A 22,713-nucleotide genomic window follows, 5' to 3' on the forward strand; every position below is an offset into this window, starting at 1 on the left:
GGCTTGACATGTGTTGTGATGGTGTCCCTGTTCAGCGCACCGTCCACATGTCTGTGGCTTCTTGCATGCAAAGGCCTTGTGGCCTAGTTCTTGACAATTGAAGCACTGGATCGGACCCTCATTGGGTATAACTGGTCTCTCAACACGCGAACTCCTGGCATCGTGATCTTCTGCGCTGCTTCCTTGACAAGGGCAACTTCGCTCTCGTCCCTGCAGATCACTCTGATCCGCTCTGAGTTCCTGGCTTCCTTCACTAGTGCTGCGCAGCGCCAAGTTCCCTGGTTCTCGTGTGTCTGGATCTCTGCCTCGATTGCCTTCCTTATGTCTGCCACTTGGACCTTCCCTTTCTCACTTTCTTCCACTCTGGATGTGTCAACTGTGCAGAACAGGGTATCCTGTCTCGCGCAAGGCCTTAGGGAACTCAGCGGTTCAGTGGCTTAGCGGGGAAGTTTTCTAGGCAACTGTGGGTGGGTTGGGTGACTTGTTGGTCCGTACGTCGGCGAAAGTTTCTCGTCGAGGTCTGTGGCACCTCGAACTGCTCTACTTTCCACCCCCGCTGCAGCCACGCAACAGGTTGCGCGGGCGTGCAAACGGTGCAATCGGATAGGACTTTTCCGGAGCTCGCGAGCGGTGTTGTTTTTGACGGTTTTGTCTAGGCAAACAAGAATCTCCCTCCTTCTCGGGGCCTATCTTTATCCATCCCTATTGGGTTAATATATAAGGCATCGTAGCCGTAATTAAGGCATTCTGTCACACAGTAGGAGTACTCTCCTCATCAATGCTAGTTCCAAACTGCCTCGCCGCCGTGGAATAACTCAACTTGACGGCCTCGCTCGCATACACCCTCATCTCCTTCTCATACGCCGCCGTAACGCCCGGCTTGCACCCGCCAGCCTCGCGCAGCAGCCTCCCCAGCAGAGCCGAGTCTCGCACCGCTGTATTTGCGCCGAGACCGGCCGCGGGCGTCATGGAGTGCACGGCATCGCCAATGAGCGTCACGCACGGCTCGTTAGGCCACTCGGGCACGCCCGACGGCCTCGAGCAGGTGATCTTCCAAAACGCCGCCTCGGCCTCGTTCATCTGCTCCAGCAGCGGACGGAACCGTGGATGCCAGTCCTTGGTCAGGGTCTTGGCCACATCCGCCGCCTGCTTCCCGACGATGGTGTAATCCTCGTTCGGCGGCCGAATCACGCCCGGCTGACCAACCATAGTCCAGCCAAACTGGACACTCTCATCATCCATGTCCTTTGCCCGAACATTGGTAATAACGGACACCACCCCATCAGCCCGCGACTCGTCCCGCAGCATCCACACGCCCTCGTCCAGGCCCTTGAATGCCGCCGTCGGCGCCTGCCCGTGGATCCCCCTAGCGCCCGTGTCGTACACCTTCAGTCTGCCCCGCGAAAGCTGCTGCGCCACCCGCGAGCGGATCCCCTCCCCGCCGACGAGTAGCGCCCCCTCGATCGACTTGGTCCCGTCCGCGAACGTCACCCGGACCCCACTCCCGTCCGGTGTGAGCTCATACCCGGTCACCTCCCGCCCCCATTCAATATGCTCCTCGCAGTCCGTCGCAAACACCTTTCGCATGTCGCCGCGCGCGATGCCCACGACCTTGCCGTCGCGCGAGGTGAGAGCGTTTTGGACACCGCGCGGAGCCTGGCTAGGCTGGTTAACGGGTTCGCCGGTGACGGCATTTAGCTGGATTAAGCCGAGCCCGCCCGTCTGGCCGCACTTGTCCCAGAAGCGCCGGAAGGTCTCGGGGTCAAGGACGGATTCGATGGCATCGAGGCCCTCGGCGGAGAGGCGCAGTCGGTAGCCCTGGGCGCGGAAGACAAAAGAGGTGTCGCGCTCGAAGATGCGGAAGGGGACTTTGGAGAGGCGGAGGGATTGCGCTAGCAGGAGGGATGCGACGCCGGCGCCGGCGATAAGAATTGGTTTTTGGTTTGCTGACATGGTGCCGAGTTCGAGGGATTATTGTATGGCTGAGAGATTGGGGAGTCTATGCGTTGGATTTGAGGGGTTCTCAGTCGATCTACAAATGCGTGTCTGGGTGTAACAATTTGCTTCACAAAGCTGAACATTGAATCCTTTACGGATGTAATCATTCCTAGCAAATACGGATTGGCGTATTACCGTTCCGTAAGTTTGTCAGCTGGAAATGACCTGCACGATACAATTACTAATCGATGCTTACAAATCACGATACAGGAACGTACGCAATATGACATATCTGTGCGTAGACGTGATTTGAAGGATGTTAGCTGGGAAGCTTACAGAGCTCTTAGGAGGTGCAGTCCTTTGAAGTCGTTGAAGTCACCGTAGCAGAAATCTCCATTCCTGCTCGCCAATACAATACAATATAACTTATTGACGCCCGGCGGATATCCCGAAAGGGCAACTATTACAATCTGACTACATAACGTGGTCCACCATCGAGGACATTGGAAGCCGATAGGCACAAAACGAACATAACTACTTTAGTACTAGCGCGCTTACTACATTTACGCCCTCAGTGTTCCATTATTCAATGCTTTACTGCATCAAACCTCTATGCAATGAATGGTACTCAGCAGTAGGAGGCTGTTGAACCGAACTGGCTCCTTAGCACCTGGATTCAGGGGCTGGGCATGGTTGCCCAATGCAGTAAGCGTGGAAGACTCGTCACCCACCCAAAAGCATGGTCTGGCGAGGGTCCCGAAGCCTCGGTTCTTTCAAGCAACACACACACATGACGCATGGTTCAGACAGCCAATTCAAGCTTCATCTTGTGCCTCAATTGATGCAGTGTCACCTGGTTGGTCTATGCCTATTCGAGCCTGTAACTGTTGCTGTCCAATAGGCCTAGCCTGGTAACCGCGAATGGGCAATGGTAAATCAGGGAGTTAATGCCCTTGGCTGAGCCATCACTCCATTCATCATCTTGGCTGCGCAGAACTACCTCGCTAGCGACTTTTTCGGTCCGAAGTGCCTACATAGCGTCTGTACGGAGTTGTTTGCAACGAGAGGTCCCAGCTGACTGGGTTGTTGCTGTACCCTATTGGGATGGATGCTCCTCTCACGTCAGCTTTGGGGCCGGAGGCCCCCGATGCCTTTCAAAAAGCGGTGGACGCGACAAATGCATGGTACCCCAACTGCCTTGCATGAAGCTGATATTATCTGGGGAGATGTGAAGCTGATAACGTGATCATCGATGTGCACGGCGATGCATGGGTTGTTGATTTTGGGGATGGCTGAACAGAAGGATGGGTGGACTCTGATAAGACGGTGACATTAAGTCCAGATGGAGATATGCAGGGCCTGGAACGAATTCTGGACTTTATCACGAACGGTGGAGCTGATCAGATGGATAGTTCAGAGGAGTCGTAAGGTCTTGCATTTGCGGTTCTGTGTATGTAAGCGTGTATGCTCAAATGCCTGCGGATGAAGGATTCTGTCACGGGGTCTGACGAGCCTAGACAAGTGAAAAGCCAGTCCGGGTGCTTAGAAATGAAAGGCTGGGTAGAGCAGTAAGAGCGGTTACTGTTCAGCTGCCGCTGCGGAGCCTCTTAGTGGTAGGATATCGGGGAGAGTGGATACAGACTTCACCAAGGTGTTGTATGCGCCTATACGGCCCAGCAATATTAAGTCCGACGCTCGGATTCCTGCGATTTATTTGGCTCCACCGTCGGGTATAAGAGTGCGAGGGTTCCCACATAACTATAGAGGAGACCTGCGAGATTGGTATCCCATTCTGCTCACATATATCGGAGCATCCTGCTCAAGGTAGTCCGGCCACGTCGTATTCCCCTTCTCGCTCGATGGCGGACGCAATCAGTAAACTCTACGGAGACGCTGTGGCCTCGGGACTGGTTCCCGGGGTTTCCGTGATTGCGGGGGATAAAGAGGGTATAAATCCAATCACATAATACCAACCTAGTATCAAACTGACTTGTCCACTTTCTAGGGAAGGTCCTGTATTCCAAGTCGTTCGGCAAGGCCAGTCTACGAAAAGACCGAGATGAGCCGTTCACGGAGTTCTCGGTCTGCTCCATCGCATCCCTGACCAAGCTCATGACGTCAGTGGCCGTGCTGCAGTGCGTCGAGCAAGGCAAATTGAACCTGGACCAAGACGCCAGGCCCATGCTTGCCCTGATGGGTCAGCACGGTGTTATCACTTCGTTTAACGACGAGCGCAACGCGGCTGTTCTCGAGGCCAACGCGACGCCCATCACCCTGCGCATGCTGCTCACGCATACGTCGGGCCATGAGTACCACTGGCTCAATCCGCTGCTGGGCAAGTGGCGTGCCTCGCGCGGAGAGGCGGTCATGAGCGGCGCAACACTCGACGAGAAGTCGGCCATGCCCCTTGTCTTTGCACCGGGCGAAGGGTTTGCGTATGGCCAGGGCCACGACTGGGCCGGCAGGGCCGTCGAACTGGTCACGGGCTCGACGCTGGACGAATATATGTGCCAACACATCTGGGCACCCCTGGGCATTGAGAACGACACGACGTTCTCCCCCAAGACTGCGCCAGGCATCTGGGAGAGAATTGTCGACCTCAGCACACTCAACGAGAAGGGACAGCCCCCCGCCGTGGATGCATCTGACAGGTTTGACCAGATGCTCAACTTTGCAGATTGTTTTGGTGGCATTGGCGTCTTCACATCCGCCGCGGCATTTTATACATTCCTCTCAGCTGTGTTCCGGCGCGACGCGCGACTGCTCCAGCCGGACTCGTACGAGGAGCTGTTCCGCCCGCAGCTCGACGCGGTTGCCGAGCAAGCGATGAATGATTACCTGCACCGTTCGCCCATGCACACGCAGCTTCTGGCGATGGGTATCCCGCCTACGATTCGGAAGACATGGTCTCTAGCAGGCATGGTAGCTCAGAGCGGCCAGGAAGGCCGATTTGGGAAGGGTACCACCCTCTGGGAGGGTATGCCCAACCTCGAGTGGTTCATGGACCATGAGGCTGGCGTATGTGGCACTGCATTCTGCCAAGTCCTGCCCCCTTTGCACCCGAATATTATGAGTCTTCATGAACAATTTCAGAGGGAGGTGTTTGGAATGGTTCAGCGAGGTAGGTAGACACCGAGCGGTGATGGTCTCATTGGTGTTCAGGGGCGGTGAAGTCTCATAGGTGTGTAGCGGCCAAGGTGCGAAAACCTCATCGCTACCGGTCAATTCATAATGTAAGACGTTCGAGCACGTAATGTTATTCCGCTCTATCCCAGTGAATCCCATCATTCCATGGGACCGCAGGGTTGTTCAGGGGCCCATGCTGTCAATCAGCAAGGCGCGGCCCGGATCCATCTCCTCTACGCAAAATCTCGCCTTTCGCGCGGCAGCAATTGATGACTCAGCAGGCCCGGGCCAGCACTCGCCCGAAGTTCTGCTGGTCGAGAACGCGTTCGCGTTCCCCAACCCGGGCCGCCTCCGTAATTCAACCAGCAGATCCCGCTTTAGCTGCTGAAGATAGGACGCTGAACACTTGGAGAATGCAGCCTCCAAGTCGATCTGCTAAACTAAGTCAAGAGGCAACAGGTGGCGTGAGAAAAAGGGAGAGAGTAGAGGGCTTGTATGAGTTGATGGTTGAACGTCAACGAATGGGATGTAGTTAGCGTGCCAAGGCCCTTTAGGCTTCGTGCCTCCGGGCGAAATCAACTCCATCCATCCATCCATCTATACCTGCTCTACCGTAGACCCTTTGTGGCATCTAGCTTCCTAGCACTTTCAAGCATTATACAATCAGCCAGCATCTTTTACAAGATTGAAACTGGAGGGTAGCAACAACGCTGAAAACAAAACGTAAACAAGAACTCCGGAAACTATAACTTACTACTAGGCACCTTCATATAAATCCTCGAGTTCCAAAATCACCAGTGCTTCAAACGGTTTCAAGCGCATAGAACCATCCCCATTCAACTCCGCCGGCGGCTCATAGTTCCCCAAGACGCAACGCGCTGCCGTCAAAGCCTCTACCACTTCTGCGGGGGGCACTTGCCACTCGTACTCACAGTCCGTGAAATTCAGCACCAACGTCGCGACTCCATATCCAGACGGGTCGATACGCCGGTAACAGAACAAGGAGGGATCGGCAGCGGCGAGTAACTCAAAACGGCCATAAACAAAAACATCAACGTTCTGCTTACGCAGCCGCAGCAGCTGGCGCCAGTACGCAAGGACGCTCGTGGGATCCCTCAGCTGCTGCTCGGCGTTGCAGTGCATGTAATCAGCGTCGTTGGCGCGCACCCATGGGGTTCCGGTGGTAAAACCGCCATGTTGCTGCGCGTTCCACTAGATCGAGCGGGTAATGAGCACTTACTGATACTAGTACTAGGATTGAAACTGAAGAAGTTGTGCTATATTTGCTGACTGACCTGCATCGGCGACCGGGAGTGGTCTCTTGCCTTTAGCCTCACTTGGTCCATGAGCTGTTCCACAGCTTCCGAGTCTCCACGATGCTGTTGCATGGCGCTAAATTCGTCTCTCACGTCAGTACAACAATGACCAGACGGTCAGCATGGCGGAAAGCTTACAGTCGATACAGGTTCAACGTTTCAACGTCTTTGTACTCATCGATGGGCCACTCCCTCGGCAGGTTTGCCATGCCCAGCTCCTGGCCCTGGTAAACGAACACGGTGCCCGACTGCAGCGCCAGGAACGTTGCCAGCATCTTGGCAGCCGCAGTCCTATTCTCGGGACGATGCGGCGTGAATCGCGAGACAGACCTGCTTTGGTCATGGTTCTCTAGGAAGAGCGCGTTCCAGCCGTTGTTGTCGTACATGCATGTCTGCCATTTATTGACAATTGCCTTCATCTTGGCGAGTGACCACGTTTTGGATGTGAATTTGCCGCCCGATCCGATATCTATGGAGACACTGCAACGTTAAGTAGGTATAGAAAGCGACTGGGAGTGCGTGTCAGCTTCTTAAGTTCACTCACATGTCGAACTGGAAGATCATATTCAGCTCCTTCCGATCTGCCGCCACTGCCATGAGCACGTCCTGCTCTTCCTTGACACACGGCATCTCTCCGATAGCAAAGGCATCGTACCGGTCCAGAACCTCCCGCAAACCGCGAAGAAACTCGTGCAACCTAGGACCGTTTGCGTAATGAAGGTCGCCAGGTTGAAACTCCTGGCCTGGCAGCTTCAACGGAGCATCAGGCAACCCGGGGGATTTGCTGATGAAATTGATGACGTCCATCCTGAACCCATCGACCCCCTTGTCTAGCCAGAATGTCATGATGTCGTGCACGGCTTGGACGACATCGGGATTCTCCCAGTTGAGGTCTGGCTGTTCTTTGCAAAACAGATGCAGGTAATACTCGCCCGTCGTTTCGTCCCATGACCATGCGCTGCCTTAGACAAAGAAGCGTTGTTAGCAGAAAGAAATCAAACCAAAGGAGCGCGCCGGTTAGGGGTGATTATCACCTCCAAAGACGGACGCCCAGTTATTTGGTGGAAGCCGGTTGCCTGCTGCGTCCCATCTGGGCTTCTTCCAGATGTACCAGTCTCGCTTCGGGTTGCTGAGGGATGACCTCGATTCCCGGAACCAAACATGCTGGTCTGACGTGTGGTTGACAACCAAGTCCATGACAAGTCTCATGCGCCTTTCATGTAATGCCGCAATAAGCCGGTCGACGTCTTCCACGGTGCCGTAGGGCGCATGGATGGATCGGTAGTCGGAAACGTCGTATCCCATGTCAATTTGGGGTGATTCATACACTGATACCACCACGAAGGTTATAAGTTAACATGACAGTTTGCTCAGGGCGTTTCTGCCACATGTGTCGACACCTGGATACTTACCTGGACACAGCCACACGACATCCACTCCCAACGCTCCAAGATAGTCGACCTTCTGGATAATACCAGGAATGTCACCCAAGCCGTCTCCATCGCTGTCATTGAAGGAGGCTGGGTATATCTGATATACCGAAGCTTCTTTCCACCATGCCTTTTCGGGCGCCTGAGGGCGTGATGAACCGCTTGTAGTGGCAGGGATGGTGGACATTGGCCCGGTTTGCTCAGCTAAGACGCCGGCGAAGGTTGCTGGGAAGCTGAGATTGTCGCAGAGACAGGAAGCTTCGAGTTACTAGTATTTTAGGTACGTAATCAGAAAAGCGAGCAGTAGAGTAATCAGATTTCTCGACACAACCGAGACATTTTTTATATAACGTGTGGTTTTGGTCCTTCGTTAAAACCAAACACGTCTCCACTTCTTCCAAATGCAACGTCGGTTACATGACGTATGCCTCTCCCGACTGTCTTGCTGGGTATACCGAGCCTGCATATCAGCCTTCCGACTCTCGGGTCTTGCTGGCCTCCACATTGGTTCAATTCCGACACAGTGTTTTCAGAGCACGCATAAGACAACACGCATTTTCGTGACGCTAGCCCATTTTGGTCTTTATAAGTGCCGATCGCTTTACTCCTACACCGTACTACACTGAGGAGCTGTGAGTGGTTCTGCTGAGATACCGCAAGTTTCGCTGTGAAAATTGATTTTGATTGAGTTGTGAGCAGCGGTAACGGCAGCCCGCACCGCCGTCCGCCGCACGGCTCTGGCTCGAGCCTGAACCCAATCTCGACCCAACTGGCAGTCGAGGCCGTGCTCGCATAGTGGCGCGATGCCGCGCTGCACCCGGCGTCCCGCGTCGGCGCAGGCCGCCTCGAGCCCTCGTTGGTCTGCGACGTCGACCGCGGGCACGCCTACGCGCTCGAGGTAGCCCGGCTGGCCGTCGCCCCCTTGGCGCTCCTTCTGCCGCTCTGAGACTACCACATCCGGCTTGGCAAACTTCCTAACCACCCGCTCCAGCTGCTGACCGAAGATACTGTCTTGCGAACCCGCCCCATCGCGTCGCCCCTCGACCTCGCGCCCACCAGGGCAACGTCGCTGCTGCTGAGCCTGCCGCCCGAGCTGCGTCGTATCCCCAGTACACAGACCTGATCACGCCTTGAGAGTGAGGTTACGTGGAGCAGGCTAGCAGAGAGCCAACGTTCCATTGGTGAAGGAATTCTGAGCATGGCTTCAAGTCTGGTCCGAACATGCGTCGTGATAACAAGGGCCTTCCAGTGAGCTGTGTTGGAGGCGCGGCGTGTTAAGGTGTTTGATGGTTTTGATGTCTGACTGCTTGTGCTCTCTTACCACGTGCGCGGTAGAGAAGATATTGCTTGCCTTAACCTTTTCTGTCCAATCAACGCGGCGAGGCAAAGGTACCGGAATAAAGCGGGCAGAACGACTCGCACAATTCGCCGCTTGAAGTGCTGCAGCAGGAACCGGTCCTCGAATAATACCTCATGTGGGGGTAAGGTAGTAAATATACTTGTCGATATGGGTTTTTCACCCGGCCCACGAGGGCGCGGTTTTCCTGTATAATAAGTTGTTGAAGGTCCGGCACGCCCTAGGGCACAGCGGTGTAGGAATAATAATAGTAAATATACTCTAGAAGGCTTTGAGGAGGCAAATCAGAGGAGCAAACTCCCTCACACGCTGCAGGACGAACAATTCGTTCCCGTGCACCCGTTCACTGGCCGAGCCGGGACGGGGAAGTCATCTTTGGCCTCGCTAAAATCTCGAAATAAACTTCTGAAGAAAGGATTTTCAAGTAGGGCTGGTAACGCCCATGGGCTTCTAATGCCCCGCTCTTGAAGGAATCACTTCGTCCACAACCGATCCTATGAATCTACAGGTACCTACTGTAGTGACTCCAGGTTAGTCCGTACCACGTTTCCGGAGTTGTGTATTGCAACTCACAACATTGAATGCGAGGAGAATATCGCGTTAACAAGAGTCGCAAGTAGTCGAACTACCTTCGCTGGCGGAGAAGTATTATTGATGACGATGCCAAATTGCCAGCCCTTACCCTCTCCGGGGCGTCTCACGATATCTTCTTTTCATTGATTCATCAGTTAACTTAACTTTATGCTTATGAATACCACTTCCCGGAGGGTTAGGGTTATAGACCGATGCCGTCTCATCGCCCCTCTAGGTCCGACCGAAAAGTCGTCGCGGTCAAGACCCGGCCGGTCGAAATAGAAATGACGGGAGATGCTGACCTGGTGGCTCCCAAGTACGTGAGCCATGACCCGCAAGCACATCTCGTCCCTTCCATCCAGCGTCTGCAACACGAGGCCGCCCCGTCGTTTGTTCGCGCTCCGGGGAGAGGGCTTCCCGTGGATGCTTGCAAACAGCGCTTTTCAACGCTTGTGGAGCTCGTCCGCCATTTTTCTGGAGATTGTAAACATTGTGGCAGTTGCTGCGATGTAGTTGATGCCGGAAAGGGGCTTGGGGTCGCGGCTGATATTGCGAACGAGCTCGTTCTTGAAGGCCTCTAGAATGTCCCTTGCCGTGGCCCCCGTCGCTGCCGATGAGGTCCTGCTCCTGACCAACCGTCGCCGCCAATCCTGAAGCCCACCCTTCGGCAGCCCTCCGGTGGGAGTTACTCGTCGTTGAAGAAGACGGGTTCAGAGGGAAGTTCGTCGGCTAGTGCCGCTGTCTTCTCCAGAACCACAACATTACTGGGGTCATCAATATCGATCTTTGCTTGGGCAAGCTCTTCTTAGGCAAGCAGGGTCTGGCACAGGAGGGATTCCGACGGGATGTCTGCTTCTGGAATGCCGTCGATGTTCCAGTTTGCTCGTCGGTAGAGCAACAGATTTGGACTTGATGTTGAAGGTCACGTTTGCCCGAACATTAAAGATGGGGTGGAGGTCAGCACATACCACACCCCCTCATATTTTTCTGAAGAATTTCCGAAGAGCCAGGCGGGCACCTGCCCCGGTGCCGACACCGATACGCGCAGCTCGTGCCTGCGGGAAGTTCGAAGCAGGAGCTTTACCGTTCTCAATCAATGAATATCGTCCAAAGCAGGTTTCAAGGAAAGGACAGTGAAGAACTGGTGTGGCTTTTGGAGATAGCCTTTCTTCACGAGCATGCTGAGCAGATGCATGAGCAACCGCGGCTGATCAAGCATCTCTCAGAGGACCATGCTGAGAGCATATGCGATCTCGAGACCCTCCATCAGGCCAACGCGGCACAGGAACGGTAAGTATTCCCATAGGACCGTTCGGATTGTATGAGCATGCGGACTCCAAAGTCCTGCCCCGCTATCGGAGCCAGGTCGATGTGGGATCCAAGTCCAGCACCGCCCAGCAGGTCCCCGGTATGAGATATTCGGAGTGCTTCGGCAGCCGCTACTGCGATAACGGCGTCGTCTACCGCGATATTCCCACAGTTGGACAAATTGCGATCCGCGGAATGCCCAGCATGGTGCAGACCAACAACACGGCCAAGTCGTACGGGATCCGATCCGGAAACCTGGGATTGAACATTGATCGTAAGGGCATGTGGACTCAGCCCACCAGGCTGCCGACCTGGTTCGAGACTACTATCCCGCTCTTGGATGGTGACTTTGCGGTTCTGGTGAGTCCCCCACCGGTTCGGGGACTCCCCGAACCGGTGACATAACACTAATTTTCCGTCTTCCCAGCCCCGCTCTGGACAGTCGAATGGCACAATTCAACGCAGTCCGACCAGTTCCAGTTCTGCTTCATCGGCGCGTCCAAATACATCGGCGAGATCGTCTACGGGGCCGTGACGACGACAGGCGGCATGTGGACCATCCAGGTGCAGGGCGCGGGAGCGGGCTATGACGACGCCAAGTTCCACGAGAAGAAGTCCCAGGTGGCCGTCGATAGGGGCAGCGGCGGCGGGACTATCTCGCGCGCCGTCGCCGTCCTGTACTGGCGCGGCGTGCCCGGCTCCAAGTGGGACGGCGGCTGGAACACCTTCCTCTACCCGTGCGGCAGGGTCCTACCCGACTTTGTCATCATGCTCGCCGATGGCCGCAAGTACCTTGCTCCGTACGACAAAGAACAACCCCTTCTTGATGGCGCCATCGTCTTTGACCTCCAGCTGGGATTCTTGCACCACCAGCATCCTCGCTACCTTGATGACGGACGAATACTGCCCGGTGTAGCTGTCCGGCGTTGCCCAACCGCGGTCGTTCCTGGTGCCCATGACGGCTAGCGCGGACAAGAGGACGCTCTCGTACGACGAGTCCAGCAGCGAGTGGTCGGGCAGGGGGACTAGGAAGTCCAGGCAGAGCCTGTCGGCCTGCAGGAGCCGGCGCTTTGATGCCGCCGCGGCCGCCGCCGAGCGGGCCAGCGCGGCTCGGAAGGCCACCAGCGCGTCCCGCTGGCGCAGCGTCAGCTCGAAGGGCGGGCTGGCGTCGTCCTCCAAGCGCTGCTAACGGAAGATGTAGGCTACAACCCTCTTCCAGACGTTGAAATATCTCTCGGTCGTACGAGGCTCGAGCCGACTGTTGAACGGCCTCGACGGCTTTGTATTGATTGCCTTCCGGCCAACCTCGAACAGGACAACAGATCCGACCTCCTCGTACATGCACACGCTCTGCGCATCCCGGACGGCGCGACCGACGGTCTCCCACGCGCGCTGGACAGCTGCATCTTTCTCGGGGGCCTCATCGTCAAGCCGCCAGCCCTGGAACAAGAAGGCTCACCGCGCCGCGGAGGAGCGCTACATCCAGGCCCGCCAGGCGCTCGGCCCCACCGACCCGGCGCAGCCACGTGTTGGGCTCTAGCTTGCCCTTTCTATCCTCGACGGTTGTCGTACGTCGCTTGAGTTGCGAAGATGTCTGTTGCACTAAGGGCAGGAACCGCGCCTCCAGTTCGGATGCTTGTCGCGCCGGGCTCGGCGGGGATGGCTGTAGTGGCGGGCCCTCGCATAGGTGGACCTGGAACCAGCCGCTCGCGACCCTGCTTCTGAAGAACCTCTAACACTATATGCCCGCCTCCCACGGCTTGTCGTACGACCCACTGGCGGCCGCCCTAGTGTCCGCGTCCCTGGGTCGCGGGTTTACCAGTCGAGCGTAATACGGCAGTGCTCCTGGATGCGGCGGACCTGCCTGGCGATGTGTGGACAGGCCCTACACTTCAGCCCATTTGGGAACTGCCCCTCTAGCCTGTGGGACACTTGGATGACAGTGGTTCTGGTGCATAGAATAGCGTTCACATCTACTTGCACCCGTGAGGAGATGTCGGCCTGGCTGATAGCCTGCCTTGCGAAGATTATGCGATGCGGCCGTCAATTTAAGTCACGGAGGCGGCAGCATGGTAGTTGTAACGCTGGGGTTGATGTTATGCTTGCGAGGCCGCGGAGGACTCCGTACTCGTCCGTCTATTCGGTTAACGATGCAAGCAGGCTTACAACACGCACAAGTGGCAAATGTTCCAGTGACATTGTATATACGTGCCCCTGAGACATGTAGTAGTGGTTGATCTCTCATGCTCTTGTTTCTTACCAATAATCAGAAGATGACGCTGATAAAATGTAGAAACCATTGGCGTAACCACAACCAATCTGTCATTTGCGACATTTGCTACGACGGCTTCGCGCAGAACAGGGAGCGGCATCGCCACATATGGACAACCCATCCCACGACGATAAAGGTACACTTGTTACCCGGGTCTCAACTGTAATGAAATACCATTCTGCAGATAATTACCTTGTTGAATGTCGGCACGATTTCTAAGACCCCTTGCTGGATCATCACAGGATAAAGATATCAGAACAAATCAGGGGGAAGTTATGTTTATCGCGAAGACAGTGCACAATCGACGAGTCCAAGGGCACAGGGCGAAATTATCCTCACGTAACAGAAAAAGACGCAGATCTAAGTCGACCAACAACCACATTAAAAGCAAGGAGGAACAAGACAGTACTAAAGATACACCAACAGGTGCCTCGCAAGAGAAATACAATAGACAATCCCTTCGCTAACAACCAATACAGGAGAAATCAGAGAACCCAGCCTCGTAAAGGTCTCAAACTCGCATAAAAACACAGCTATATGTAACAAAGACGCATTGATCAGAGGCGAGCCAGCATCGAAAGGGTCGAGCTCAATCAAGAGCTTTGAAACCACGAGCACGAAGGCACTTGTTGGAAAGCCAACAGCCACGAATGTGCCGCACCGTAATAGTTGGGTACCAAAAGGATGGGCAACCACTCAATTGATGATGATGTACCTGTCTGTGTTTTTCCAGAAGTTCCCTGCCTGTTCCTGATCCTGAGAATCCTGGTGCCAAGCCATTGGTCACCCCTGAACTGCCCTCTCTGACCACCTGCCAAATCCAACAGCACTTCCAAAATGTCGGGTTACACAAAAGAGCTCACCAGGGAATGGAGATGGTGAGACGAATACAATAGGAAGGGACCAGGGAAGCGCAGCAGTCAGGGCCGGGACTTCGGCAGCGCGCATTAAGTGTAGCAATTGTGTAGCTCAAAGAGCGAAGAAGGTCAAAAAGACCAAGGGCAAAAAAAAAAAAAAAGGAAAAGAAAAAAAGGAAGGCCAGGCTCAGGCCCATCGAAAAACCGCCCATAAACCTGGAAGCTGGCAAGTCGGGCTGGGGTCAGAAGGCTCCAAAGGTCTAAGAACGCTGCAATTTTTCGAGGCGCCTACATAGAACAGCTTCGGTTTTCCGACGCCGAAACCGACCCCGTAATGCAATGGATCTGCCTAGGATCAATTTAGTAACCAGGGTGAGGACTTTTATTAGGCTGGCGGCTAGTACAACCATTAGGCTTGGTGAGAGTGAGTAATGGCTTCTCGGAGCTCTCCATCACACACCCAAGTTTCTCAGTGCAGCAGAACCGAAAGGTCGCGCGAGGGTGCATTCATTGTGAGATACAGCATAGACGAGGACAGCACAAAAGACAGTGAGGAAGATAAAGGAGGATCCAGGAAATGTAGGAAGAGGTGAGGAATAATTACCGTTTCGGTTCAAGCCCCCGCCGGGTAGAATATACTGTCTGTAAGCGCCAGAGTTGAAGAATTCTCGGAGCCCTTTCTCACCTCAGCCAAGACAGCAGTTGCTGTCTACGGTAAGCGAAACGGTTACGCTGGGAGAATAATGGCCAGTCATCCCTGCTGTTGATAAAGGTAGAATCGGCTCCATGGGGATCTTGACGGGCTCGAGAACAAGATTGATTTGAGGCAAAAGGGCGTTTCAACGCGTCGCACACCGCTGAGAGGATCCTTGTGCCACATAGGCCGCTCTCGTCCAGCATAGCATCAACCATGTCAGGGTCAAACTTGACACTAGGAGGTAGGTCAAAAAGACCGAAACAGATAGAGCGAGTCTGACCCGCTCCGGAGAGATGCCACCGGGAAGGAGCATGGTGAGGCGGAGGGATGGGAGGCGTTTCTTAGCCCCGACCAGTGGCTTCGGACTCAGCGCCCCTTCTCGTATAGCCTATAACGCACTGCCATCGGGGGTATCACAGCCGCTCCATGCAGTCCGAATTCTGTAGCAACGCCAAGATCCCCAAAGAGATCCTCGCATCGTCGCATCCACATTGCGTCTACACCTATCGCCAAAAAAGCGTGAATTTCGCAGTCCTCGACGTGCCAGGCAAGCATATCGCGGCTTTTCCGCCCCCAAGGTGGACGAGGGAGACCCCTTCTACGAACCCTAGGACAGTATATTGTTACTGGCCCACATCACTCACCGAGAGGCTGAAGTCGAGGTCCCTCATATTCGACGGGATCACCAGTCTGGCCTCCTCCTGCCCACGACAACGACAAGCTGCGCATCCAAGACGACAAGGAGAGGAAAGCGCGGGTCGGCCATCTGACTGCCGCAGCCGAGACATGGTTGATCGGTATGTACAGGTACGTCAATATATATTTCCTTCTGGAACAGTGGCAAGTTCAGCGAAGACGATCCCCAATCATCCCCCGTAAACCAGTTCTACTTGAAATCGCCCCGCCGTTAGAGGAACCGACGGTACACCACGGTCCTATTTTTTTACTCCTTATGACAGCCGCGGGGCGGGGCGGTGGAGATGGCCTCGAGGAAGGCGTTGTAGGCAGGCTTCTTCTGAAAGTTGCCGTCCCAGAGCAGCGCCTCGCCCTCGCCGCGGAAGGTACCCGGGATCCACGAATACCGGTCCGATACGCCCTAACGTGGAGAAAAACAGGTAAAGTCAGCAGTTGATGGGCAAAGGAAAGGTACCTGTCAGGAGGCATCCCGGGATACACAGCTAGGAGGGGTCCCAAAGCGCAGGCGAACTTACCCAGATGGTGATGCCCACACAGCGCTTGACATTCAAGCAGGACCGGCCTACGCGGGCGTAGGCATCGGCCAGGACCTGCTGCTTCTGCGCGTCGGCAGGCGTGTTCATGCGGATATCGAGCTCGGTGTAGGCGACGTCGACGCCGAGGTCGGCCGTCCTCTTGAGGGCCTTGGTGAGATCCTTCTCGGACGGGACGGGGACCGAATTGGTCGGCGTGACCTCGGTGGTCAGGTGGGCCTGGTAGCCGACGCCGTCGATGCGGACGCCGTACTGCTGGAGGAGCTTCACGATGCGCACGGCGCCCTCGAGCTTGGGGCCAAGGTACTCGAGATTGTAGTCGTTGTAGTACAGCTTGGCCGCGGGATCGGCGGCGGCGGCGAGGCGGAAGGCAATGGGAATGTAGGCCTCACCAATAACGCGGAGGAAGACGCTGTCACGGTAGGTGCCGTCCTCATTCAGCGCCTCGTTGACCACATCCCAGTGATTGCACCTGCCCTTGTACCGGCCCATGACCTGGTTGATGTGGTTCGTCATGACCTCGATCAGCGTCGCGTTGTCGAAGTTGCTGTTGGACACCCAGCTGGGCAGCTGCGAGTGCCAGACAAGCGTGTGGCAGCGCACGTCTACCGATAGGAGTAAGCATCGCCATGCTGGTTTTCAACCGGCCTAATCAACCTCTCTGCACATTGGATGACTTACGCTTGTTGTTCTGCTGCGCCCAACTGATGTGCTGGTCTGCCGAGGTGAAGGTGAACTGGCCGCGGCTGGGCTCAGTCGCCTCCCACTTCATGGCATTCTCGGGCGTGATGGAGCCGAATTCATTCCGGATGATGTTCTGCTCCGTGTTGTCGTTGCGGAGCGTGAGCGAGGTGCCGATGTATTCGCGGCCGGCGGCCTTCATCGCGGCGTGGAGAGTCTGCGTCTGTCGGTGGATGAGGCTACACACAGCGTTGGACATTAGACCCGACTTTTTGATGTGGCCGCTCAACAGCCAAGCAGGACTCACTTCATGGCCTCATAGTCAGCGGGGAGGGGCCCGGCAGCGGCAAGACCGCTGAGTGCCAGGGCAACAGGGGCGGAGAATCGCATCGTGACCGTTTGATGTTTCTTGTCGTTGAGGTGAAGGAATGCAGAGACCGTGGGACAATCTGATGATTACTTGATGGAAGACATCGCTCTCTCATATACCTACTGGCAGGCCCCTGAGAGAGATCTGTTGACAGCCAGACATTACTCCACCGTGAGGCGGTCCCAGCCGGCTGGATAAATTGTAGGGTAAAAAGATGCGGTTTTAAGGGCCGGTTGATAAAGAGGTACTGCCAAGCCAATTTCGGAAAATGCAGGGAAACGCGCTAAGTGGGACCGCGACAGGCCTGGGTGGGTCCCCCACGTGTTAGCGGCGCTGGGAATGCGGGGCCCAAGTGTTAGCGCCGCTGGGGATGCGGGGCGGGGCTAATTCCCCAGATTAGGGTTAGTAGTTGCTGTTGAGTACCTATTCAGGGTAGCGGTTAGGGCTATGTGGCCGTAGTAGGGTAGGTGCTATAGTTATGATTGGAAATGTTGGTTTTATGGAACAGATTAAGTCAGCTCTGAAGGTCTGAAGTTGGCGAATTTAGATATGATTTATGTTTGTATATGGGGAGCGATGGTGTGAGGCGTCACGGCTCTGCTTGCAACCCTCAAAACATTGGCTTGGCGGTATCCATCGATCTCGTTTGTCATTTCTTTGAAGGCCCCACAGCCGGGCCAATCGAACCCCCCCTGAACCGTCACATTGCCGCACCTGCCAATTGAAGGTTCACACAGCCGGGTCTGGAACAGGGATAACGCGTTTAGTTGATCCCACTCCTGCGGTTCGTGGGAGCAATTCCCGTGCTTCGGGAAGCATCGCGCGGGGAGTTAATACGCAGTGATCGTCATACCGAGCCTACAAGCCGGAATATGCTCGCAATGGGCGGCTTTGATGGAATATTCCACAGGTTAGGGTGCGGCCACTGACGTCAAGACGGTTCTGCGCACCTGGCGAAGATGCGTGCAACAGCCCCCAAACCTAGTACTGGACACCTCAGGTACCGTAACGTCGCACTTTTGATATCAGCATCACATCTCACCCTGGCCATCACTCACGTTTCATGAGGATATGCTTGCGGCGGTACGACGGCATGGTCGTCTTCATCATGCTCTTTCTGTCGCCCGGCACCACAGATCGCGTTGTTCTGGGTCGCTCGTTTGCCTGCTGAGGGTGCACGGGGGGCTATTTTCCAGATTACGTTGCTTGCCTACTTCTTCAGTATGGCGACAACGGCCAGGTGTGTACGGGACCTGGAGCATGAGGCCAAGATCTACAAGCGTCTCCGCCCACCCGGGAACCTGGAATGCGGTCAACAACCCTCCGCATCGCGTGAACTACTCGGGCATCGCTCAAGACGCTATGGACAAAGTGGGCAGATACTCCAAAAGAGTAGACAGCACTAGCAGGGACAGCACTAGCAGGGAAGCACACTCGACCGCTTTACGACTACCTATCACATAAGGAGGCTGGTAGCTTGCCCAGCTCAAGACGGGCATAGCCGAGCCCAACACGTATCTCTACCGTATCAGAGCGGCATCCCAAACTAGTGTACGTGCGGAAAAGCGAGTGAAACAGTGGAGTATTCCGATGCAGGCAATGGACTGAACACCGCGCAGAGATGCTCCAATGCACAGATGTCGATAGGAGTAACATCTCCTTCTACCTAGGAGGAAAGTCACCCTGTGATGAGAACAACTTCTCTCCGAACATCCAAGCGGTGCGGGCAACAACGCGGTTACCATTGATATGGGCCCCTAGATGTAGACAAACCACAGAACGAAACACCCTAATCCACTACCCCAACCCGACTAATATCATCCATCTCGTGCCACGCCGAGTAAGCACGCTTCAATTGCCGAGAATAGGACGTTGAACACTTGGAGATTGGCCTTCAAGCCCGCTTACGACCAATGTTACTAACCCACGAGGTCTCGCAGAAATAAAGGCAGAAAACTGAGGACACAAACATCTTGAATCCAAGAATCAAGAATCAAATCGGCAACATTCACACTGGGAGATGGTTCCACATATGTCGCTGATCTTGTGGTGGGAGCTGACAGTGAAAAGGTATGTTGATTACGTTACCTTGCATTCCGTGGGCCCGGCTCTGACCGACCAAATTGACATGACTTGTAGTCCATTATGCAGCTAGGACTCGTTCACTGTCATATTGTAGGTGATAATGCTGGAATGAACGAAGGTTCGCTGCCCATTGTTGAGTTTCTGGGGCTTTGGCGGGCAGCTGACGAGCTAAAAGGACACTGGAGCCGTCCGTGACAGCCGCTTCGGTTGCTAATGTTCGTAACGGCGAGCTGCAAGACTTGGAAGCAGGTTACCTGAGTCTCGCCTCGAAGGGAGCTTCAACAGGTCAATGACTTACAGCTTCAACAATAGTCCAGTACCTTCCGTTTGATTAGCATAACCTGATTCTGGCTTTGCAGACTACAAGAATTAAGACCTTAGAGAAGTTTTGCTCTCAGAGTGCGAGGCTTTTCATTCAATCCTACGACATGCTTTGACCTATGAATAATGGATGACGTCAAAACAAGCTGAGCTATACCTCTGCTAACAGTCTGGTTTTGGTATTAGCGAAGCCAAGCAGGTCCTAACCTGGGATATCGACTTTAGCACCTTTCCGCTGCACCGGACGAGACGGAAAGCGATGTTGATTAGCGACGCTGTCCACTCGCCGAGTTGTGCTTATCCTCTTCCCGTTGAAACTTGCGCGTAGTCTTGCACCGAAGTATAAAAGATGTTCCTAACTACAGGACAAGGGGCATGTCAATGCCTCGAAGACGCGGCGGCCCATAGCGTGTTCTTGGACAATCCGAGTACGAAGGTGAACCTCTCAGCCTGCCTGCAACCGTTCCAGTGTTTCTGTCGCAGAATGGTGGTCCCTATATATGCCACATGCGGGTTCCTTCCTGGCCAAGAAAGCCGGGTCACCTAGCAGTCGGCTCGGCTCTTGTTGGGAGGAGAACCGCTATCCAGCACAGTGGATATTTGAGCTATCGAATAGGTACGTGTTTTGTCCCCGAGCTTTGACTAAGGTACGCACCTTGTTCTCGGAGTTTCGGAATGTTAAAAGGATGCGCAAGATTTGATGTCATCGCTACGAGTAGACCGTATCTTGACGAAAATACGGCGCCGTATATCCCATCCGCTCTTTGAAGCCTAGCCCTTTAGAGGCTCGGGAAGGTTACTCTACACTGGCTCTCAGGTACTACGCAGTCACTGAGTCACAGCCCTAACGGAAAGAAAGAAGCATAGGCGGCCTTGAGGTGTCCGTGAGACGCTCATAAAGGGTCAAGAACAATTGATGGAGATCCAGAGACAACAGAAGATGGTGATCATCAACGGTGGTGGTTCATGCAGTGGTGATGCTGGATGTGAGATAGGCTCTGGTGGGCAGGGCTGTAACCCCTGCACCAGATGTGGGGCAACCCGGTCTGCCAAGGATGTGGGGCACCACGCACAACAACAATACGCGGATTTACACCAAGGATCCATGGATATGAGAAAAAGATTGAGAGATCTGGGTGGTGGAAATCTTCGCATTTAGTAATAAAGCATTTCATAATTCACTGGGAACCCCGACAGATGTTGCATCGAATGATACGGTTAGCCCTGAGTTGAGAGAATGTTCAAAACCTCCTCCATCGCCATTCGTCTTATCCCCTCTGCTCCGAAGTGTGAACCCTGTGTGTGTGTCACGCGGATGACAGAACATGTTTGCCCTACTTTCTCGTAACATTCCTTCTGAATCGACAGCATTGTGCAAATTTCACTGTACACCTTGACCTGGTCGAAGAACTGGTTGTACAGATCGTCGCTGAACACACTCAGGTTGGCAATGAAGTCTGGACCCGTTAGCACCAGGCGTAATCCCGACGAGGCCATTGAACTGACCAAGCTATATAAATAGTTGTATTGCCCCCGGTACAAGCCGTGTTCCTTATTCTTGGTATTCCTGCAGTGTACCTGGCATACCTACTAAAACTCTCTCTCCCTGCTGCGGGTCGGTCCAGTCAAAGGTAAACATATTCATGAGCAGCATAAGGACAAGTTTCGCCGTCAGCTCAACCCCATTTGCCTCTAGCTTGTAAATTAGGGAGCTCGCCTACCTACATGCAGCTATTCGAAAGCAGCTTAAGCTGTGATGGGCTGAGCCCATGATGGCCTCGGCAACCCTCGGCCGTGGTATCATGATAACGTCATCCTGAAGCAGGCAGTGTCTGTGTGTTCCGGAGCATATAAGAGCTGCCCTCTCTTCCTGTCATCTAGTTCTCTCTTTTCTTCTTCTTTCTCCATTCGAGGCAAACTCGTAGAGTCGTCACCAGCTAGTTGCAATATACTCCTGGGACCGTTACAAAGCACCCCGCCAGAAAATTGCCGGCACATGGTCGCTATATGCCGCATTGCCGAAGCGATCTTCATAACTTCAGCGCCAGCCTCCAACAATACGCTCAGGCCATGGAAGCGCCGGTAGGACAGTGCCCGAATTGGTGCAACATATGCTTCAAATTGATACAAGCTTTCAATGCCAGCAATCAATACCAGCTGACTCATCCTGTTGGGACGATGGGGGATTTGCTGACTGCAGCCCCCTTCACCTATCCTAACCCAAGTCCGTTCGTTGAACGGGCCGAGGTTGGCCGAGAAACCATACGGGCACCCAAGGCTACAACTATTCTTAATATAACATTTCCATCCCGTACACTCCAGCGAGCCAACACCTTGCAGCTGGCGACACACCTCCGCAAAACTACGCTTCATACTCAACAAAGAACGCCTCGTCAACCCTCTCCATCACCTCGGGAATTGGGATACTCCGTTTGGAGCAGCTATCTCAGCTGCCGGTGCCCCTCATTCACGGACTCGGGAGCAAACTTGTCTTGAATGAGCTTTGCGAAATTGGCGTTGACCCAGGCGCTTATATCTTGAGGAAGAGTTTTCTGAGCCTCGTTTAACGTACGAATGTATATAATTAGATTGCAAAGAAAGAATACTAAGAGAAGCCGCAATTAACAACGAGAAGCAAAATCCACGCTCGGCACCCACCACTTCTGTTCAGGCTTGAGATCAGCCGAGGGATACTGCTTTCGCAGTTCCTCCGCCCGAGCGGCCATCGTAGCCAGCAGCTTCTCGCGCCGAGGAAGCTCTTACCCGGCGGTCGCGGCGCAGCTGGCCAGGGCAGCTGTCTGCTCCTCGCGCGATGGTAGGTCCTACCGTGTAGTAGTGGCGCACTTGGCGGGCGCATCACTGGCGCTGGTTGTCAGGGTACTCAAGGTGTTAAAGGGGCGGCAGCAGATGCGTAAGATAAGCAGTCTTTGGCGAACAAAGTATCAGATTGGTGGCAGACGGCGTCGTAATGGGAGAGAGGTTTGGAACTCAAACGGCTGAAACAGGAGGACGGGATGGAAGCTTGACACTTTGCTCTTCTATATGGTACGCGAGCCGCCTCAATAGCTACGTGTGGCAGTGTGGTACAGCGCTCAATTCCCCTAGTATTGGTGAAAGGAACGCTTGGCACTCGCAGTTTTCGGGCAACACCTC

At 54.5% G+C, this 22,713-nt stretch overlaps 7 protein-coding genes across 7 annotated transcripts; 2 read left to right on the forward strand and 5 right to left on the reverse strand.

Annotated features, from left to right (window-relative positions):
• Positions 1-645: 645 nt before the first annotated feature.
• N657DRAFT_647963 (FAD/NAD(P)-binding domain-containing protein) lies at positions 646-2,053 on the reverse strand. Its single transcript, XM_062793426.1, has one exon. It carries the CDS (start codon positions 1,951-1,953, stop codon positions 751-753), a length of 1,203 nt encoding a protein of 400 aa, XP_062644919.1. The 5' UTR covers positions 1,954-2,053; the 3' UTR covers positions 646-750.
• A 1,667-nt stretch (positions 2,054-3,720) lies between these two features.
• N657DRAFT_601004 (beta-lactamase/transpeptidase-like protein) lies at positions 3,721-5,148 on the forward strand. Its single transcript, XM_062790093.1, has 2 exons — positions 3,721-3,885; positions 3,944-5,148. The coding sequence occupies exons 1-2, from the start codon at positions 3,798-3,800 to the stop codon at positions 5,065-5,067; spliced, it is 1,212 nt and encodes a 403-aa protein (XP_062644920.1). The 5' UTR covers positions 3,721-3,797; the 3' UTR covers positions 5,068-5,148.
• A 481-nt stretch (positions 5,149-5,629) lies between these two features.
• Positions 5,630-8,180, reverse strand: N657DRAFT_647965 (glycoside hydrolase family 13 protein). The gene is made up of 7 exons (XM_062793427.1): positions 7,793-8,180; positions 7,415-7,708; positions 6,925-7,342; positions 6,519-6,860; positions 6,360-6,456; positions 5,819-6,276; positions 5,630-5,703 (listed from the first exon to the last, which is right to left on the reverse strand). The coding sequence occupies exons 1-6, from the start codon at positions 7,995-7,997 to the stop codon at positions 5,821-5,823; spliced, it is 1,812 nt and encodes a 603-aa protein (XP_062644921.1). The 5' UTR covers positions 7,998-8,180; the 3' UTR covers positions 5,630-5,703; positions 5,819-5,820.
• Positions 8,181-8,400: 220 nt separating this feature from the next.
• On the reverse strand, positions 8,401-8,989 carry N657DRAFT_673515 (uncharacterized protein; the record flags this gene model as incomplete). Its single annotated transcript, XM_062795693.1, has 2 exons — positions 8,401-8,903; positions 8,957-8,989. 2 exons carry the CDS (start codon positions 8,987-8,989, stop codon positions 8,418-8,420), a joined length of 519 nt encoding a protein of 172 aa, XP_062644922.1. The 3' UTR covers positions 8,401-8,417.
• Positions 8,990-10,929: 1,940 nt separating this feature from the next.
• N657DRAFT_682818 (uncharacterized protein) lies at positions 10,930-12,588 on the forward strand (the record flags this gene model as incomplete). The annotated part of the gene is made up of 5 exons (XM_062796516.1): positions 10,930-11,030; positions 11,102-11,408; positions 11,514-11,885; positions 11,965-12,192; positions 12,250-12,588. 5 exons carry the CDS (start codon positions 10,930-10,932, stop codon positions 12,586-12,588), a joined length of 1,347 nt encoding a protein of 448 aa, XP_062644923.1.
• A 2,773-nt stretch (positions 12,589-15,361) lies between these two features.
• N657DRAFT_601010 (glycoside hydrolase family 10 protein) lies at positions 15,362-17,350 on the reverse strand. The gene is made up of 4 exons (XM_062790094.1): positions 17,092-17,350; positions 16,785-17,023; positions 16,086-16,708; positions 15,362-15,970 (listed from the first exon to the last, which is right to left on the reverse strand). Exons 1-4 carry the CDS (start codon positions 17,172-17,174, stop codon positions 15,818-15,820), a joined length of 1,098 nt encoding a protein of 365 aa, XP_062644924.1. The 5' UTR covers positions 17,175-17,350; the 3' UTR covers positions 15,362-15,817.
• Positions 17,351-21,310: 3,960 nt separating this feature from the next.
• Positions 21,311-22,049, reverse strand: N657DRAFT_118819 (uncharacterized protein). Its single transcript, XM_062785810.1, has one exon. The coding sequence runs from the start codon at positions 21,931-21,933 to the stop codon at positions 21,361-21,363; it is 573 nt and encodes a 190-aa protein (XP_062644925.1). The 5' UTR covers positions 21,934-22,049; the 3' UTR covers positions 21,311-21,360.
• Positions 22,050-22,713: the final 664 nt, after the last annotated feature.

Source organism: Parathielavia appendiculata (assembly GCF_033297405.1).
Source record: "Parathielavia appendiculata strain CBS 731.68 unplaced genomic scaffold N657scaffold_12, whole genome shotgun sequence".
Taxonomy (NCBI): Eukaryota; Fungi; Ascomycota; class Sordariomycetes; order Sordariales; family Chaetomiaceae; genus Parathielavia; species Parathielavia appendiculata.

What these genes read in the sequence shown, in the direction of transcription:
- N657DRAFT_601010 (XM_062790094.1), bottom strand. Translation starts at nt 17,174, where the DNA reads ATGCGATTCTCCGCCCCTGTTGCCCTGGCACTCAGCGGTCTTGCCGCT. An exon ending in GCTGACTATGAGGCCATGAA is followed by an intron (nt 17,024 to 17,091) that starts GTGAGTCCTGCT and finishes CGCTGTGTGTAG; the next exon opens with CCTCATCCACCGACAGACGC. An exon ending in GTGTGGGCATCACCATCTGG is followed by an intron (nt 15,971 to 16,085) that starts GTAAGTTCGCCT and finishes TCTCCACGTTAG; the next exon opens with GGCGTATCGGACCGGTATTC.
- N657DRAFT_647965 (XM_062793427.1), bottom strand. Translation starts at nt 7,997, where the DNA reads ATGTCCACCATCCCTGCCACTACAAGCGGTTCATCACGCCCTCAGGCG. An exon ending in ACGTTGAACCTGTATCGACT is followed by an intron (nt 6,457 to 6,518) that starts GTAAGCTTTCCG and finishes AGACGAATTTAG; the next exon opens with CGCCATGCAACAGCATCGTG. An exon ending in ACTCCCGGTCGCCGATGCAG is followed by an intron (nt 6,277 to 6,359) that starts GTCAGTCAGCAA and finishes CGCTCGATCTAG; the next exon opens with TGGAACGCGCAGCAACATGG.
- N657DRAFT_118819 (XM_062785810.1), bottom strand. Translation starts at nt 21,933, where the DNA reads ATGAAGCGTAGTTTTGCGGAGGTGTGTCGCCAGCTGCAAGGTGTTGGC.
- N657DRAFT_601004 (XM_062790093.1), top strand. Translation starts at nt 3,798, where the DNA reads ATGGCGGACGCAATCAGTAAACTCTACGGAGACGCTGTGGCCTCGGGA. An exon ending in GATTGCGGGGGATAAAGAGG is followed by an intron (nt 3,886 to 3,943) that starts GTATAAATCCAA and finishes TCCACTTTCTAG; the next exon opens with GGAAGGTCCTGTATTCCAAG.
- N657DRAFT_647963 (XM_062793426.1), bottom strand. Translation starts at nt 1,953, where the DNA reads ATGTCAGCAAACCAAAAACCAATTCTTATCGCCGGCGCCGGCGTCGCA.